Raw genomic sequence first — 17,386 nt, 5'->3', positions numbered from 1 at the left:
TGTCATCTGTCATATGAACATAGCAAGAAGACCTTTATCTGATGCCCTCGGACTTCCTCTCGTCTGAAACTGTAAGCTAAGCAAACTCACCATGTCGTTACTTTTTTAATGATTTGTCTATTTGTTTTATGTTTATGAGTTCACTGTCACTGCCTTCAGACACACCAGAAGAGGACATCAGATCTCATTACTGATGGTTGTGAGCCACCATGTGGTTGCTGGGAATTGAACTCAGGATCTCTCGAAGAGTTTTTTGTTTACTGAGATGGGGTCTCTGTGGCTTAGGTTGCCCTGGAGCTCAGAACATATCCCAAGTTGACTTCAGATCCATTATAACCTCTCTCTGGCCTCAGCCTTCTCTGAACTGGGATTACAAGTGTGAGCCGCAGCTCCCAGCCGAACTCCTTACTTATAAATAATGCTCAAGTCTTAGGCCTTTTGTTATAGCAACAGAAAAACAGATGAGAGTGAGTTGTATGACTATGTTTTGTAGACAGAAATATTTATTCACCCCAAATAGAGAGCATCCCAACAAACCAAAGGAAGGATTCTGGCTGAGTCCAGCTTGGTGAACCTGGATTGATTTGGGGTAACTTTCAGGGGCAGGGGTGACTCATAGTTGGCTACCTTCCTGGAAAGTCCCCTAACTGACTTACAGGCAGTTCCAGCATGGAAATGTCCCCCCACCCCCGCTCCATTGTCTACCCTGTGAAGTGTGAGGATTGGAAAGTCCAAGAGAAAAGTGGTCCCTCTGCTCCTGGTCTCATGAGGTCGTCATAATGGCTGAGCTTAATTGTGGCGGAGGTCATACCCCACCCAGAGGAAAGAGCTATGCTACCCAGATCAAAACAGGTGCAGAGATGAGGCAGGGTGTGGGCTCCCACTCAAACAGACACGAGGCTTGTGGGCCCAAGGATCCCCCTGCCCTTCACCCCGTGCCTGTTCTGCCCGGGACTTTCCAAAGTCAAGAGCAGGGAAGGGGACTCGTCTCATTTTCCCCTGTGGGATTCTTGCTTGTGAAGCTCAAGTCCAGTGGAGGAAAAGCCCTGCTGACCATAAGATACCAGCTCCTGCCCAGAGGAAGGGCGCGGTGGGAAGGACGTCTCACTGGTAATGTGCTTCTCTTGAAAGCATGAGGACCTGACTTGGAGCCCCAAAAGTTATATAAAAGAGCCAGACATGGGGGTATGCACATGGGAGCCCAGGCCAGCCAGTTCAGCCTAATAATAGGTGATCTCCAGACCAAGAGGAGATCTTGTCTCCGAGGAGGTGGCTGGAGTTCATAAGGACAACTTTCAAGGATGTCCCCTGACCTCCACATGCACACGCACATGTGTAAATGTATGGCTCACAACTGACTGTAACTTCCACCCCAGAGCATCTCTTCTGACCTCTGTGAGCACTGAACATGCAGATACCCCAACTCCAGTACAGAGAGGGATGATGATGATGATGAGGAGGAGGAGAATGAGGATGATGATGATACCTTGAAACAAAAAGCTAGAAGCAACACCACCACCTAAGTTCCAGCACTCCAGGCCTCCTTGTCTCTGCAGGTGGAGGGCAGAGAAAAACCTGAAGCTTCAGTCCAGCTTGAAGATCTCTCCATCGCTGGTTACCTCCTCTCCCCACCAACTCCTGTTTCTCCCCAGATGAAGAGAATCTACATATCTGAGCAGAGAAATATGAAGGGAGCTGGAAGGGTGTCTCATGAGAAGTTGGAAACACACACACACACACACATACACACACACACACACACACACACACACACAGAGAGACAGAGATACACATACCCACATACATACATACACAGACAGAGACACGCAGAGAGGGACAGACATATAAACACACAGAAACACTGACACACACACACACACAGAGATACACATACATGCACACACAGAGACAAAGATACACATACCCACATACATACATACACACACAGACAGAGACACGCAGAGAGGGACAGACATATAAACCACACAGAAACACACACACACACACACACACACACAGAGAGAGAGAGAGAGAGAGATAGACAGATAGATAGAGACACAGAGAGAGGAACAGACAGACATACAGAGACAGAGACACATCCATACACAGAGAGTGAGAGACAGAGAGAAAGAGACAGATAGATACACACAGAGACAGAGACACAGAGACACACATAGAGAGACAGACAGAGACAGAGAGAGAGGGATAGATATACAGAGACAGAGAAACACACACACACACACACACACACACACACACACATGGGGGTAGGGTAGGGATATTGGCCAGATCAGATATGGGGTGTGGCTTTGCTTCTTGGGAAGGTCTCCAGCGTAGCTTTTCCTTGTCAGGCTGTGGCAACAGTTGGCCTCAGTAGGCCCTGGAGGGCTCTGGCCTCCACCCAGCCACATAATTCTGTACTCTCACATGTCACAGACTGGAAATAGGCAGTAAGGCCAACAGCATAGAACCGGGGAGAGAGAGTGTGGCTAACACTCGGGGGTAGAAAGGGGCCTGGGTTAGACCTGATGCTCCTGGATAGCATCTGTCCATCCATCCATTCATCCATCCACCCATCCATTGATATATTCACATGTATCTCAGGAACTGTTGTTTTTGTAGTTTAACTGGTTTTAATTATTTTGTGTGTGTACATGTATGTATGTGTGTATGTGCATGTGTGTGTCATGCGTGTGCACATAGAGAAGGTTGTCAGTGTCTTGCTGTGTCACTCTCCATCCTAGCCCTTTGGTACGGTGTTTCTTGCTGTACCTGGAACTAGACAGGGGTCTCCAGTCATCCTCCTGCCTCTGCCCCTAACCCCAGCACTGGGGTTACAGGCTTGTGTGCATGCCTGGCTCTTTACGTGGGTGCAAGGGAATCGAACACAGATCCTGATGCATGTACCCCTGGCTCTCTTACCTACTACACCTTCATCTCTGCCCTCTGGGTGTTCTTCTAAGGAATCACCATCTATCTACGAGCAAGCAAAGCTCTTAGCTTGTGTGGGGGTGAATGCCTACAACCCCAATATTCAGGAGTTGGAGGCTGGAGGACCAGCTCAGGTTTCACTTAATAAGGATCTATTTTATAAAGTCCAAAGGAGACAGTTATGGTGGTTCAAGAAACAACAACAAAAAGAAGAAGAAGAAGAAGAAGAAGAAGAAGAAGAAGAAGAAGAAGAAGAAGAAGAAGAAGAAGAAGAAGAAGAAGAAGAAAGAAAGAAACCAAACAAACCAAACAACAAACCCACCCCGAAAAAAAAAAAAAAAACAAAAAAAAAACCAAAAAAACAAAAAAACAGGGCAGAGCTAGGGATGTACCTCAGCTGGTCCTCTGCCCCTGGCATACACTGAGCCCTGGCTTTGATCCCCAGGGCCACTATGGTGGCCACGCCCATCATCCCAAAAACTGAGAGGCAGAAGCAGGAGGATCAGAAGTTCAAAGTCATCCTCAGCTATGGCGTAAGTTTGAGGCCAGCCTGGGCTATCTGAAACCATCTCAAAACTAAATAATTTCTGCAAGAGGAAGTTCACCTACATGAACCTGGCATCTTTTGTTCCCAGACTTGAGCTACCTCTCAAGAGTCTTCCTTAGGAGGGCAGTGAGAGTCTTGACCCCTGTGTTTGGCCTCGAGGACTCACTCCAACTACAAAGTTGCCAGGAACTCCGGAGGTGGGTTCAAGTTGAATGGAAGGAACTAGGTTTGGCACAAACTCATGATGTGCTTTTTCAGCCTGTAGATCCTTAGACAGTACCTACCCATGATGCATCCCCTGGGCCAGGGTCCTTATCCTGTCATGAGCCTGTGCATGCTAAACAGGCCAACAAGGGGCCAAGGGCAGAGTAAGACGACTTGTGTGAGAGAGACATTCTCTTTGCATGACCACACCATGTCCATGGCGTCTCCCCCCCTCCCTCTCTCTCTCTCTTCTCTCCCTTCCCCTTTTCCTTTCCACCTCCTTTGTCCCCTCCCCCTCTCTTTCTGAGAATGCTATTTTCCTCCCCCCTTCCCTTCCCTTCCCTTCCCTTCCCTTCCCTTCCCTTCTCTCTTTCCCCATTCATGTGCGTCCTTTGTTTGACACAGAGTCTTGCTATGTAGCTCAGGCTGCCTCTAGAACTCCACATCCCTCTGCCTTTACCTCCTAGGTGCTGGGATTACAGACATGGCCCACCATGCCTAGCTGGGGAAGCTTCCCCTCCAGGTAGCTCACTGAACCATCTTACTGGTCTGGAGAAGAGAAAATAAGACGCTGTTCTTTCTGGATACACAAAGATGCTTTCAGAGTTGGCCCTTTAGAAAAGGGAAGCCTGGGAGCTTCCTTCCCCAGTTCCTCAAGGCAGGCAGGAAGCTCCCATGTGTGTCTAGCATGTCTCCAGCCTGGGGTGAGTCCCTCCACCCCCATCTCTCTCTGTGTCTCTCTTGCTCTCTCTGGGATCCAGATTCTCCCCGCAACAAGGCTTTTCAAGCAGAGCTGTGGGTGCAGGGGTGGCCCCCAACACTGGTGTAGCCATGGCTCCCGTGCACAGCGGGCTAAGAGGGTTTGGAGGGAGGAGGCTCACAGCCACATGGCTTGAAGCAGGAGCCCCTCGTGGGTCTGACCACAGAGGCAGGCGTTCCGCCTTGGGGTTTGAAGCTGAGAACTCGTTGTCCTCGCTGTAATCTTGGCTCACATGGACCGAGGCAGTCTCCTGTCGCCGCCAGGCCCCCTCAGCTTGCTGCTGAGTCACGTTCCCCGGGGTTCGCCCAAGCGCCCAGGTCTAGGCTTAGTCATCAGAGAATGAATTGCAGAATTCTTCTGTGGGCTGTCACTGCAGCAGCGAGGCTGTCCCCGAGCCAGGTCATTCACAGCACTCCGTCCTAGGCTGTCATTCTTTCTCCTTGCTGGGGGTCCTGGCTGGAAGAAGAAGGCAGTGGGGGGTGGGGGTGGGAGCCCGGAGTGAGAACTGTCTCAGAATCATCTTCCAATATTTCCATGTCAGACTTCTTCAAGGCCTCCATCCCCCTTTTTTGTTCCATCTTCCTGTCTGGTGTGTGGGCGTTTCTGTGCACGTGTGAGCCAGTGTGAGGTAGCGGAAACCAGAGGACAGCCATGACTGTGGGGCCTCAGGCATCATTTACTTCGTATCTTTGAGACAGGGCCTCTCATTGGCCTAGGAGCTGGGATTGTAAGGGCATGCTACCGTGTCTCTCTTAAAAACAAATGGACAGAAACAGTGTGTGTGTGTGTGTGTGTGTGTGTGTGTGTGCGTGTGTGTGACTTCTCTCCTTCCCGTGGGCTTCAGGCTTGGCAGCCCACATCTTCTCCTGCTGTGCCATAGGGTCCCATTTGTCCTGCAGAAGCACAGAGCTGAGGAGAGGAGGCTGGATCACAGGTAGTCACTGTGCTGGTTACACTGTCTCCAGGGAATCTGTATGACCATCCTGGGAGTGACCACCAGGCGGCCAAGGCAATCTGACCTTTTCTGCTTCTTAGGTCCCGGTGTTGAACATTCTCCAGGCCTGAGAGCTCACCCTCCTCGGTTTGAATCTGAAATGTCTCCCACAGACTCATGTTTTTGAGTCTCGGTTTATTTACAGCCACGTGTATGTGTGTGTTTGTGTTTTCGTATGTACACTTGCATGCAATACCCATGGAAACCAAAAGAGGGAGCCAGAGCCTCTGGAGCTTGAGTTGAGGGAGGTCCATGAGAAAGTAGATGCTGGAAACTGGACTAAGGTCCTTTGCAGGAACAGTACATGCTTTTAGCTGCTGAGCCATTTCACCACCTCCCAGCTCCTTGTCCTTCTGAAGGCTGGGGTGAGGGGTAGAGTCTTTAGGAGGTGGGGCCTGGTGGTGAGGTTTGTCTATGTCACCAAGGGTGAGCTCTGGAAGGTTACACGTGCCCCTGGCCTCAATCTGCACTACTTCCTGGTTCCCTGTGACATACGGAATCTTTGTCACACACTCCCAGTGCCATGGCTGACTGAGAGCCTCTGAAAGTGAGCTGAGATGCATTTCTCCAACACTGTGTTGTTTTGGGTTTGTACTCGGGGCAGGAGCATTTCATAGGGCAGGCACATGAAAGCCAGAGGACTCCAGGGGCTAAACCCAGGTCACCGGCTTGGTGACAAGCACCCTTACCTGCTGAGTGACCTTGTCCCTCCACATCTGAGAGAGGCTCTCTCCTCCCCCCCCAAAGATGTATTTATTATATTTAAGTACACTGTAGCTGGCACCAGACATGCCAGAAGAGGGCATCAGATCCCATGTTTGTGAGCCACCATGTGGTTGCTGGGATTTGAACTCACGACCTCTGGAAGTACAGTCCGTGCTTCCAACTACTGAGCCATCTCTCCAGCACCAAGAGGTTCTCTCCTTAACTCGAAGCTCTCCCACTCAGCTAGGCTAGCTAACCAACGAACCCCAGGGGTCTGCCCTCTCTGCCTCCCCAGCACTGGGAATCGCAGGCTTGCATCAGCAAGCTGGGTGTTTTGTGGATGCTGGGATCTGAATCCAGTCCCTCATGCTTCATTTGGCAACTGCTCTATTCTCTGAGCCATTTCCCCAGCTCTTGTGAGGCAATTCCAGTCACAGCCACTGTGCTGGCTAGCTTGACACCAACTAGAGTCATCTAGGAAAAGGAATGTAGTGAGGAACAGCCTCCTCCATTAGACTGGCCAGAAGGGAAGCCTGTGGGGTGTCTTCTTGATTGACAGTTGAGGTAGCAGGGCCCAGCCCATTAAGGGGGAGACACAGACGGGTCTGCATTGCGTTGCATAAAAGAGCGATCCAGAGGCCTGGAGAAATGGCTCAGGTTGCTTTTCCAGAGGAGCTGGTTTCAATTCTCAGCACTCCAGCTCACAACCCCAGAGTCTGACTTCTGGCCTCTGGGGGGTACTGCACATACGAGCTGCAGACATACATGGAGGAAAAACATGACACACGTTTTAAAAAGTGAAGTTAATTAATTAATTAATAAGCAAACTGAGCTAGCGGGGGTGGGGGTTGGGAGGGGGAGCAAGTCAGTAAACTGAGCTGAAATAAGCCCTTTTTTCCCCAAACTGCTGCAGAAAGCAGACAAGTCTGGGTACACAAAAGTAACCGAGGCAGAGATGGGTCCAGAGAAGTTTATTAGAAACAGGAGGCACAACAGATGCAACCATAAGGCTTCACAGCATAGGCACCCTCACATAAGGAGCTGCAACTTCCTCTGGAGACACCGCGTGTGGTCTTCCCAGAGTCCCGCCTTCTGCTGGTCTTCTTCCCTGGGTAGGTTCACCCTCTTCTACTTGGGCACCAGGATACCTCACGTGACACGCGAGGAGAGGAATATCTGATGTCACTGACGTCTCCGCTCCACCAATCCCAGGGGCCTGGACGCCAGCAGATCTGACCCCCCCACCCCCGTGCTTCATTTTGATGGACCGACTCTGGAACCTTCTGACACGCCCACTTCCGGGAGCTCTGGCAACTTCCTTCCTACGTCACAGATCTCTTCTCCAACCCCCACGTAGACTTCAACAGCCTCAACTCCCTGCCAGAGACGGCCTGGCACCGTGACCCTGGCACCCGTCAACCAAACTCTGTGTAGCTCACATCTCCAACGTCAACCCATTTCCCTAAACACATTAAAAAAAAAACAAAAACAAAAACAAAAAAAACAAAACAGAAAACCAAACCTTCCCCTGGCTGTCCGGGCCTTCAGAATTGTGTCCGCAGGGATTTAGGTACTGAGCAACAGGTTCACGATTTTGCACAACTTCCCCCAAATCCTATTTTCTCTAAGCCGTCCAAAGACAAATATGGCCACTCTTGCCATATTAAAAACAAAAACAAACAAACAAACAAAACCCAAAAAAACCTTCCCCGAAATGTCAAGGGTAACTGGTCCTCGATCCGAGCAGCTGATTCCCAGCTGGCTTTGGGAATGGCCCTGGCTCGTAGCCATGACACATTGGTCCCTTGTGTCTCTGTGGTCACTTGTATGTTTTGCTGAGTGGCTTGTTTGTGTAAGTTCGGGAGAGCGTTACAAATGCTGAGTATAAACAAACTGAGTTTAGCATCGCCCTTCATCTTCCAAGGTCCCCTGAGACTGGTTCTGTCTCTTGAGCATCTGTGAGATTCTCTTTCAGAACCAGGACCCCCCCCCTTTCTGCTATTACACCAGGCAAACCTCTAATCCACAGTCCAGCCCCTCACCGGGGGACTCTAGGCAAACCCTCTCTGCCCATTTTATTTTAAATATGGTCTCGCTAGGTTGTCGAGGGAGGACTTGAATCTGCTCTTCTTCTGCCCCAGACACCCAGCACGCTGGGATGGCAGCCTGTCCTTCTCTCCGAATTACACCGTCTGGTCCCCACCACCCAGGTTCCCACGCACCCCTGCATCTCTGCCGCTACACAAGAACCCGGCACAGGAGCCCCTGCGGTCTTGTCCCTACTCCTCCCTTTCTCAAAGAAGCGGGACACCCCAATCTCTCTCTGCGTTTTCAAGTCTTTCTTGGGAGGCACCACAGCGCCCCCTGCTGGACACTTCCCGCCAGCCACGATCACTGCAGTTTGGACGGCTTCAGGCCCAGGAAACCCTCGGTGTCAGCGCTGACTGATCCCCCGCTCCAAACACGTTCTCACTTCACAGACGTTTAGTGAGCACCTTCCTGTGCAGAGCGAGAACGACCACACACACACACACACACACACACACACACACACACACACACACACACACACACACACACACACACACACACTTCATACAACTGCTCTGATCCCACCTGGTTCTACATTCCCACGACTTGGTCCGGATTGGTCAGGAGACTCAAGACGTCGCGAATGCTGGGAACTTCATAGCCATCCATCACCTGTGGAGACCACCCGGTCTCAAAATAGCAATCCTCCTGCCTCATCCTATGTACTAGAGTTACCAGTATGCACTACCACATCTGGCTGACTAGTTATTTTTAAATATTATTTATAGCAGTATTTTTTTCCTTGAAGCACATAATATTAACCGAAATAGAAATGTACAGATGTGAGGACCAGCCCAAAATAACTAAAAAAAAAAAAAGTAACCTCCAAAATAAATCATTGACTATTTACAGATTAGGAATCCATTGTCCCACTGGTGGCTGACATTACGAAATCAGAATCTGCCCAAATCAATCAAGCTCTCTCTCCCTGTGCGTGCTTGCCTGCACAAGCCCTAGAGGACACCAAGAGCCCTTTGTTGTTACTCTATTACTTGGAGGCAGGGTCTCTCCTGAACCTGCAGGTCTGGCAGCAAACATGTCTGAGACTCTGTCCCCCACCCTGACCTACAGCTCTGGTGCCTGGGCTACACCTGGCTTTTTATATGGGTCCTGGGGATTTGAACTCAGGTCCTCGAGAATGGATAGCAAACATTTTTACCCACTGAGCTTTCTCCCCAGCCCCGAGCTCTCTCTTCCCTCCCCTTATCACACACTGTTTCTTCCAAATGTTTTCCATAGCCGTGATCCACAGACGGCCATTCTAACACACCACAGCCGTTGCCCCAGCACAAAGCAGTTTCCCGTTAACGAGGCGGCTGTAAAGGTCTCTCTGCAAAGGTTTTTCTGCTACTGAATTATTTTCCCAGAATGTACTCCCCCAAGGGGGATAACACCCCCTCCCCCAGTGCTAGAGATGGAACAAAATCAAGTGCTCTACCACTGAGCCACTCACTGGGGAATTCTAGGCAGGCCCTGTAAACCTCAGCCCCTGTTGGATTCTACACAGGCTGAGATTAGCATAGTTTTACAATTATTCAAACAAAACAAAATGAAAGAAAGAAAGAAAAAAACCCAAACCCTGTGGCAAATACTGTCAAATGACTCTTCAGGAGGTGTTATTTTATGGTGCCAGGAGCCTACATGTTTCTTCAGAGTACATTTTTATCTTTGGCATATGCCAGCGGTTTTATTTGGTGAATTCTTTTCCATTTTACAAGTCCTTTCTCGTAGATACTTCCCCTGGGTGCATAAACTATTTCGCTCTTTGTCCAGACAGGCATCTTTTTTAAACTGTCATGTCAGGGTTTCTGCGTTTCCTCATCAAACCAAAATTCTCTGCCGTTTGGAATCTTACTGCCTCTCACTTCTTCCTTCACACTTTGCTGTGTATATGTTTTGATATTTACTTTTTTTTTTTTTTTTGATTTTTTTCTAAGAGTGCTTTTTTTAGAGCCAAGGTCTTGTGTAGCCTAGGCTAGGCTGGTTGTGGATTTGCTAGGTAGCCAAGGATAACCATGAACTTCTGCGTCTCTCACCTCTACCTGATTGCCAGGACTGAAGGCGTGTGCTAGGCCTGTTTTAATTCAGTGATGGAGACTGAACTCAGGGGTTGGGCATGTGAGGCAAGCACTCTACCAACTGAGTCACAGCCCCTCCGGCTTTTTGTTTGGGGGATGGTGGGGTAGGCTGGCCTTACCCACAACTTACCTTGAACTCACAACTCTGTCCCTCCCCCTGAGTCCTGGGATTACACCAGGCTTGCACCTCCGTGTCCAGCCTTTAAAATGTGTCCACAATCGAAGGTGACCCTCTGGACATTGGTGGTCCCTGCACTGGTTTCTACAAATAGGAAATTTCGTCCAGATGGCCCTTCTCTAGCCCTAAATTTCCATCTGGGGTTTGTCCCAAAGACACCCCCCAGGTTCCCCACACACTGAGTCATCACAATCCCTACCTTCAGCCTCATTTCTCCACAGCCACCTCTACCGCAGACTCAAAGCACCGAGGTGACTGTGGTTCACCCTCATCTCCAGAGGTTTATGCCTCCTCTGATCTTAGCTCCCCATCCGCCACTGCTGCCTTCCCAAATTCTGCTTCGCAAGCCAACCTCCGTGCTGGCCTTTTGGCTTCAGCGCCTCCCCCGCCCCTCCCATCACAGACAAAAATCACTTCACGTCACATAAAAGCTAACATTTCCGAAAAGGGATGCCCCCAAGACAGCTAACAAAAAGTACACATGAACAGATCCTAGGAAACACACAGATAGCATAAGGAAAGCATTGTGGAGATTCCATACCCTGTATAAATGTCACATCCTGTTTAAAAGTTAAATCCTACTTAACCTCAGATTGGCCGAAACGTCCGTTTAGTGGCTTTGTATTTTGCCTCTAAGATTATACATTTAAGATACCCACGTTTTGCATATTAAATCCACTGCTTTACATACAAGCATCACTACTGCCTCCCTGTTTGGCCCACAATGGCCTTTCTCTTGTTCTAGAGCTAAGGAAACATGGCTATGTCTTTATGGACCTTGAAGTAAGTTGACCTCAGACCTCCCTAATCTCTGCCTCCGGGGCCCCACCCACCTGGGCAGGAGCAGACATGGTGGGAGGGAAGAGCCAGCGGCTCAGGGTGGGAGGCTTAGAAGGTGGGGAGAGGTGTGGGGACAGGTGAAGGGGCAGCTCGAGTTCCCCCAGCTTTACCTGGATGATGATGTGGTTACCGGCTAGTGGCATTAGGTAAGCTGGAATTCACCATCTTTCTTGGTGTGGGCACCTGTGATCTTGCAGCTGGTGGCCGGGGAAGGGCTGGAGGGAATAGTCTTGTGGTACTGTTCTCGCCAAGTTCCCATTCAACACCGTCCACGCCCTCAACAAGACCTCCACCCTTCACAGCCGGCAGGGGTGTCAGAGAGTCCTTCAGAGCCCCGCTTACGGCAGCCAGGTGATGTTGCTGGCCAGCACGTTGTTCACATCTCGGACCTCAAGGCCTGAGACTTGCTAATACTAGAGATCTATAAGAATTCCTGCATTTCCCACAGGAAGTAGCCAGGAAGGATCTGATGTCTCTTTGCCATATTCTGACATATCCCTTCTCCCACAGACACTGGACATCTCCTTTGTGAGGGGACCCCGGCCAGCCTGCTACCCCTCGGGTCACGGAGCTTCTGAAGGGGCGTTTCAGGGCATACGGGCGTCTTTGAAGATTCTGCTTTTCTGTCTCCAAGAACTTTTGTTTGTCCAACGAGAACCTGTTGATGTAGACTTTGACCACCTTGCGGTGTCCATGGGCTTCACCAGCAGCCTAAGTGACCCTCCTTCTTACTCTGCCCTGCCCGCACCTCATGATCATGGTTTCTGAGAACTTGGGAGATGTCTGGTTTGTGGGTTCTGAAGGACAGGATGTGGTCCTCCATGTACTTGGTGAAGAACTAAAGAGTGGTCAGAGTCACGGCCTCTCCCGAGGCAACCTTCCTCTCCGAACAGGACCCATGTGTTGATGTGACGCCTCTCAGCCACCTTCTGGAAGAGTTAGGCTGTATCTTATGGTGGGCATCTTTGCTTATACACTTGAACGTGCGGATAGAGATGGAGCTTCCGTGGGAGACTGGCGCTTGAGAGTTGAGACCAGCTTGTTTAGTCTCTGCATGTAGCCAAGGCTAGGCTCAAACGATTCTCCTGCCTCTGCTTTCCAGGTGCTGAGATGACAGGTGTGTGTGTGTGTGTGTATGAGATGCTGCATCTAGATTTAATCTCACACCTATGGCCTCTGCTTGTGTCTTGCCTCCCTGACCCCTGACCTCTTGAAAACTACCCCACACTTCACTGAGGGGTTCTCACCCACTTTCCAGCATGCCTAACGTATCTTGACATGTACTGGGTCTTCCTTTGCTTGGAGGATGACTTATGTCATCTCCCTAGGACTCTGTTTCACCTGCTCCAGGGTTTCGTCGTTTTTGTTTTTAGGAAGGGAATTGACCTCGGGACTTCCTGCAGGCTAGACAAGTCTTCTAAGACCAAGCCACGCCCCCAGCCCCTCACTGGAGGATTCTAGGCAGGGGCTCTACCACTGAGCCACGCCCCCAGCCCCTCACTGGGGGATTCTAGGCAGGGGCTCTACCACTGAGCCACGCCCCCAGCCCCTCACTGGAGGATTCTAGGCAGGGGCTCTACCACTGAGCCACGCCCCCAGCCCCTCACTGGTAGGACCTAGGAAGACACTCTACTATTGAGCTTCCCATTGGTGAGTTCTAGGCAAGTGCTCTAACAGAGGAGTCATGACCCCGTCCCAGGAATGGCTTTGAAGAGTACAGATCAAGAATCAGGCTTTCAAATCTCAAGACACCTAAACTACAGCAACAGCAGCAGCTGCAGGAATCACTCAGGAGCAAGTGGTTTGGTTGACTACTGGCCCCTGCTGTGTGCTCAAGGCTATTGTCACCCCAGCATCGCTTAGTAGCCTCTATCCCTGTACACTGACTGCAAAAGGGGCAAGCATTTTTCTCGTTGGGAAAATGCCGTTGGCCACCTCATTCTACAGGTGGCTCTGTTTCTATTGTGCCCTCCCCTCCCTTGTCACCTACCCCCCCTTCCCCCATCCCAGCCATAAGCCCCTTTAACTGTCAGGAAACCTGACCCTAAAGACATGGATGGTCCCATTACTAAGCGACACCACCAAGTATTTGCCATCTACCATGGTGGTTACCCGGGGCTTTTCCAGGCCATGGTATGCTGTTAGGAAGTCACCAAGAAGTGACCCCTTGGGATCCAGGATCACCACCTTGTTCACCTCTCGAAGGGTCAGAAATATGTAGCCCTTCTTATCCACAGAAACAGAACCTGGCTGGCAGCCATGTAACCCAGGACCTTTGTATTCCCAGATCACCTGACCCAGCCCATCACAAAAAACTACACTGTTCCGCTGCCAATCGGACCCCACAAAATTGCCCTGGGGGCTGGTGGTCAGGAACACCAGTGCCCGCTGGCCACGGCTGGCCTTGCCTCCGGGGATAAACCGGGTAGCCAGGCTGCCGTCTTTCTTGTACACCTCCACATGGCCTGCCACACTGACAGCCACCCTGTCCCCGCACGGCATCGCTGCCACAGCGTGGCTGGACTGCGTGAGGCTCAGGGACCGGCGCCATTGAACGTTCCCCTCGGGACTGATGAGATAGAGCTTAGCATTGGCGGAGAAAGCCACCGCGTTCTCCAAGGCAGCCACGCTGCACGGGGAACAACCCTCGGGGACCGGCACGGTGCCCTTGTAGTCGCCATTGAGGGAAAAGCGTTTCAAGACCCTGTTCTGCTCATCTGCCACCAAGATCTCCTGCGGGCCGTAGGGACAGAGCCCAGTGATACGTGGGGAGCGCTTATCCCCCGGCATCCTCGTGGGGAAACTCCAGGAAAAAACAGGCCGAGGGAGGAGGCCTGAACCTTCTAGGTTTGGCCTCAGGATGGGGCTGGGCTCCCGGGAAACGGACTTGCCCCTGCCTTTGCACTTTTTCTTCTTGTTCGGCCTGTTACCCCTTTCGATTAGAACCTCGTCGTCGTCTTGGGGGTTCTGGGCTTTGGCTTCTTTGGGAGTCAGGGGCCGGGCTCCATCCTGCTTCCCTATCTTGGTTCTATCTTCCCCTTGGCCTTCAGCTTCAGCTCCTCCTTGGGTACCAGCTCCAACCTTCCCACTGTCCTTCTGGGATGGTTTTGGCTCCTCAAAGGAGAGCCGGAGGAGGTGGCAGTTCCTGTCTTCCAGCCCAGGATGGAGCTCCAGCTGGGGCAGCACGCAGCGGGTGGGCCCAGACGTCCAGGGAGAGTCCTGTAGCTGGCGCAGGCGCTGTGTGATTGCTCCTTCCAGGGAAAGGATCTCTGCCTCGAGACCCAGGTTGAGCACCCGCCGGGCAAAGGCAGCAGCCGCCTTGGCCACCTGCTCCTGGCCCTCTATCTTGGTCAGCCTCTCCCTGGTGGCCTCCTCGGCAGCCTCCACAAGGGCCCGGAGTTGTCCCAACACTTCCTGCTTCTGGGCCAGCAGGGTCTTGAGGATTCGTTCAGCGGCCTCCTCCACCTGAATCGCCACACCGGCTGCCTGCTCTCGAAGCAAGGCCAGCGCCTCCTTTTCCGCCACCCGAGTGGCCTCCAGCTCCACCAGATTACCGTCCACACCCGCCAGTAGCTCCTCGAGGCCTGGCTTCCTGGAACGCACGGCTTCCGCCAGGGGCAAGCAGGGGTGATCAATATGGGGACCCAGGCGGCAATCCTTACAGAGCAACTGGGAACAAGGCTGACACAGGAAACAGAGGGCTTCCCCTGGGTGCTGGGGACACTGGGATGCCTGGCGTTCCCGAGCCTCCTCATCGTACAACCCGGCTCTATAACCCACCAAGTCAACTACGCGGTGTTTATGGGTCTGGCGGGAGCAGCGGTGCCCATCGGCACAGGCTTGGCATAGGTCATCGGCACAGTCCAGGCACCTGGCTGTGGCGGGTCCCCCGGAGCTCTTGCCTCCCACCAGAGGGCACAGAGCGCAGGTTGGCTTCCCTGAATGGTGGTCCCCAGGAGCTCTGGCCTTGACAAGATCCAAGAGCCCATTGACAAAGAAGTTGGTCTTGAAGGCGGCCACACCTTCGGCGGGTACTGGCACAGTCTCCCGACACTCCGGGCAGCGGACCTGGCCACAGATGTCTAGTTGGGCCAGACAGTCTTGGCAGTAGGTATGTAGGCACGGCAGAGTCTTGGGCGTGTGTAACTGCTCCAGGCAGATTTTACAGGCTAGGAAATCGCTGCTCAGAGCTTCCAGCAGGGTAGGAGATTTGGAGTCCATGCTATAAGGGAAGGGACAGAGGGCAGAGGTCAGAGGTACCTGGGCCACACCCCTAGCTTGGTCCTGTCTGTCCCCCTCAACAAACACACTTCATCCTGGCCGCTTCCCGCTTTCCCGGTGTCCACACTCACCTGGATGTTTGATAAGTTCTGGCTTTGGGTGGCACTGGATACCAGGGGAGAGAGGCCCTTCTTCCAATTTTGTCCTCTTTACAGACACTCACGGAACATAAACATGCAGACGCTGTAGGAAGTGCTGAGCCTGTGGGGAAAATGAGACCAGGTAGCCTCCAGACCTCAGGGATGGAGTAATGCAATTAGTAATGTACCAGGTCACGGGCCAAAGGTAGGTGTGCCCAAGCCCTTCCAGTCTCATGCAGCCCAGGCTGGCTCAAACCTGCCAAGTAGCCCAGGATGACCGTGACTTTCTGAACTTCCTGCCTCCACTTCGGGAGCCCTGGGATTACAGGTGTGTGCCAAAACAGCCAGTTTCTGTAGCACTGGGGAGGGAGCCTAGGGCTTCTTCCATGTTAGGCAAGCCCTCTACCAAGTCAGCCCCGCTCTTAGGGGTCTGTCTCCGAGCTTCTGTTCCCCCTGCCTCAGTCTCCTGAATGCTCACGTTACAAGCACATTCCACCACGGTCCTCTTGGATCGGGGTCCCGTTATGAGTGGGTACTGGGGCTCAAGGGGCAGCCAGTGAGGACACATAGGTCAGGTGCATGCAAGCGCTCTGAGTTTCGATGTTAGACGGGGTCCCGCAGACTTTGTCTGTCCATCTGTCTGGGAAGGTGTCCTGGGAGGGTTGGGGGGGCAACTTCCTGCCCCAGCTAGTCTCAAAAGTAGTCACAGATCAAGATGAAGGCTCGGGGAGAAGTTCATCTCCTTCCTTTTGCTGGACTTTGGGGTCATGAAGATCTGGCCTGACTCCTGGAGTTCACTAATTTTACCATTTCTTACCAAAAGCATTCTAGAATCATCTGGAGGAAAGGTATAATTCTCCAGCTCCCCAGAATAAAGAAAGCTGGTGGAATCCTAGCACTGAAACAGGCTAGCCTGGGTTACAAAGTGAGTTTTAGGACAGCCTGGGGCTACAACTGAGTTCTGACTGAGCTTGCCGGTACAGAGAGACCCAGCCTTCAAAAAAGAGGGGGTTTGGGAGAGAGATTGAGGTTGACATTGCACTTTTCTTTTCCCCAGTGTTGAGAGGGAAAACTCGGAGTGGGGGTGGGGGTGCGGTTGTCTACACTCAGGGAGTGTAGGATTCCGGGCACAGGGTGGGAGGTTGAGGGCAGGGCCTGGCCCCAAGCTTGTCCTCTCAAGCTTTCCTGGTTCCCTCTCCCCCCCCACCCCCTTTCCCTCTCCCGGGCTTTCTCACTTCCCTCCCCTCTCCCCTCCCCCAAGCCTCGTCCTTCTGGGTCCGGGTTCTTACCCCCACCCGCCTCCCCCGGCACTCCTTACCCTGCTACAGCAGATCTTCCGACTCTCCCAGCAGGACCCGGGGAGCCCCTAAATCCCGCTGCACCCCCGGCAGCTGACAACCTGCAAAAGAAACAAAACTGAAAGTAAGCGTTCTGTTGTGGTGCAACTTCCGTCCCCGGCTCGGGACAGCCACTCTGGGGCGCAAGCCCCGCCTTCCTCCCCACCCCACCCTGGGAGCCTCCCTCCCCCCTGACTGGGGCAGAAAGGCCAGACCCACCTCCAGAGGAGGTTCTGGGGGACCCCAGGCCAGGGCGTCAGCTTGAGTCTGTGTTGCTAACAAGACGCTGTCCCAGGATCTGTTTACTGGGTCAGGAGTGGCAAAGAATGACAGATGGGTGGTTGGCCAGTGGGCGAGGCT

The 17,386-nt window shown here is 52.2% G+C and overlaps 1 protein-coding gene across 1 annotated transcript; it reads right to left on the bottom strand.

The window, feature by feature from the left end:
• Positions 1-13,350: 13,350 nt before the first annotated feature.
• On the bottom strand, positions 13,351-17,138 carry TRIM56 (tripartite motif containing 56; the record flags this gene model as incomplete). The annotated part of the gene is made up of 3 exons (XM_080941377.1): positions 17,008-17,138; positions 15,681-15,810; positions 13,351-15,550 (listed from the first exon to the last, which is right to left on the bottom strand). Exon 3 carries the CDS (start codon positions 15,547-15,549, stop codon positions 13,351-13,353), a length of 2,199 nt encoding a protein of 732 aa, XP_080797503.1. The 5' UTR covers position 15,550; positions 15,681-15,810; positions 17,008-17,138.
• Positions 17,139-17,386: the final 248 nt, after the last annotated feature.

This window comes from Micromys minutus (genome assembly GCF_963924665.1).
Source record: "Micromys minutus genome assembly, chromosome: 29".
NCBI classification, from domain to species: Eukaryota; Metazoa; Chordata; class Mammalia; order Rodentia; family Muridae; genus Micromys; species Micromys minutus.
This window is presented reverse-complemented; position numbering and strand designations above follow the sequence as displayed.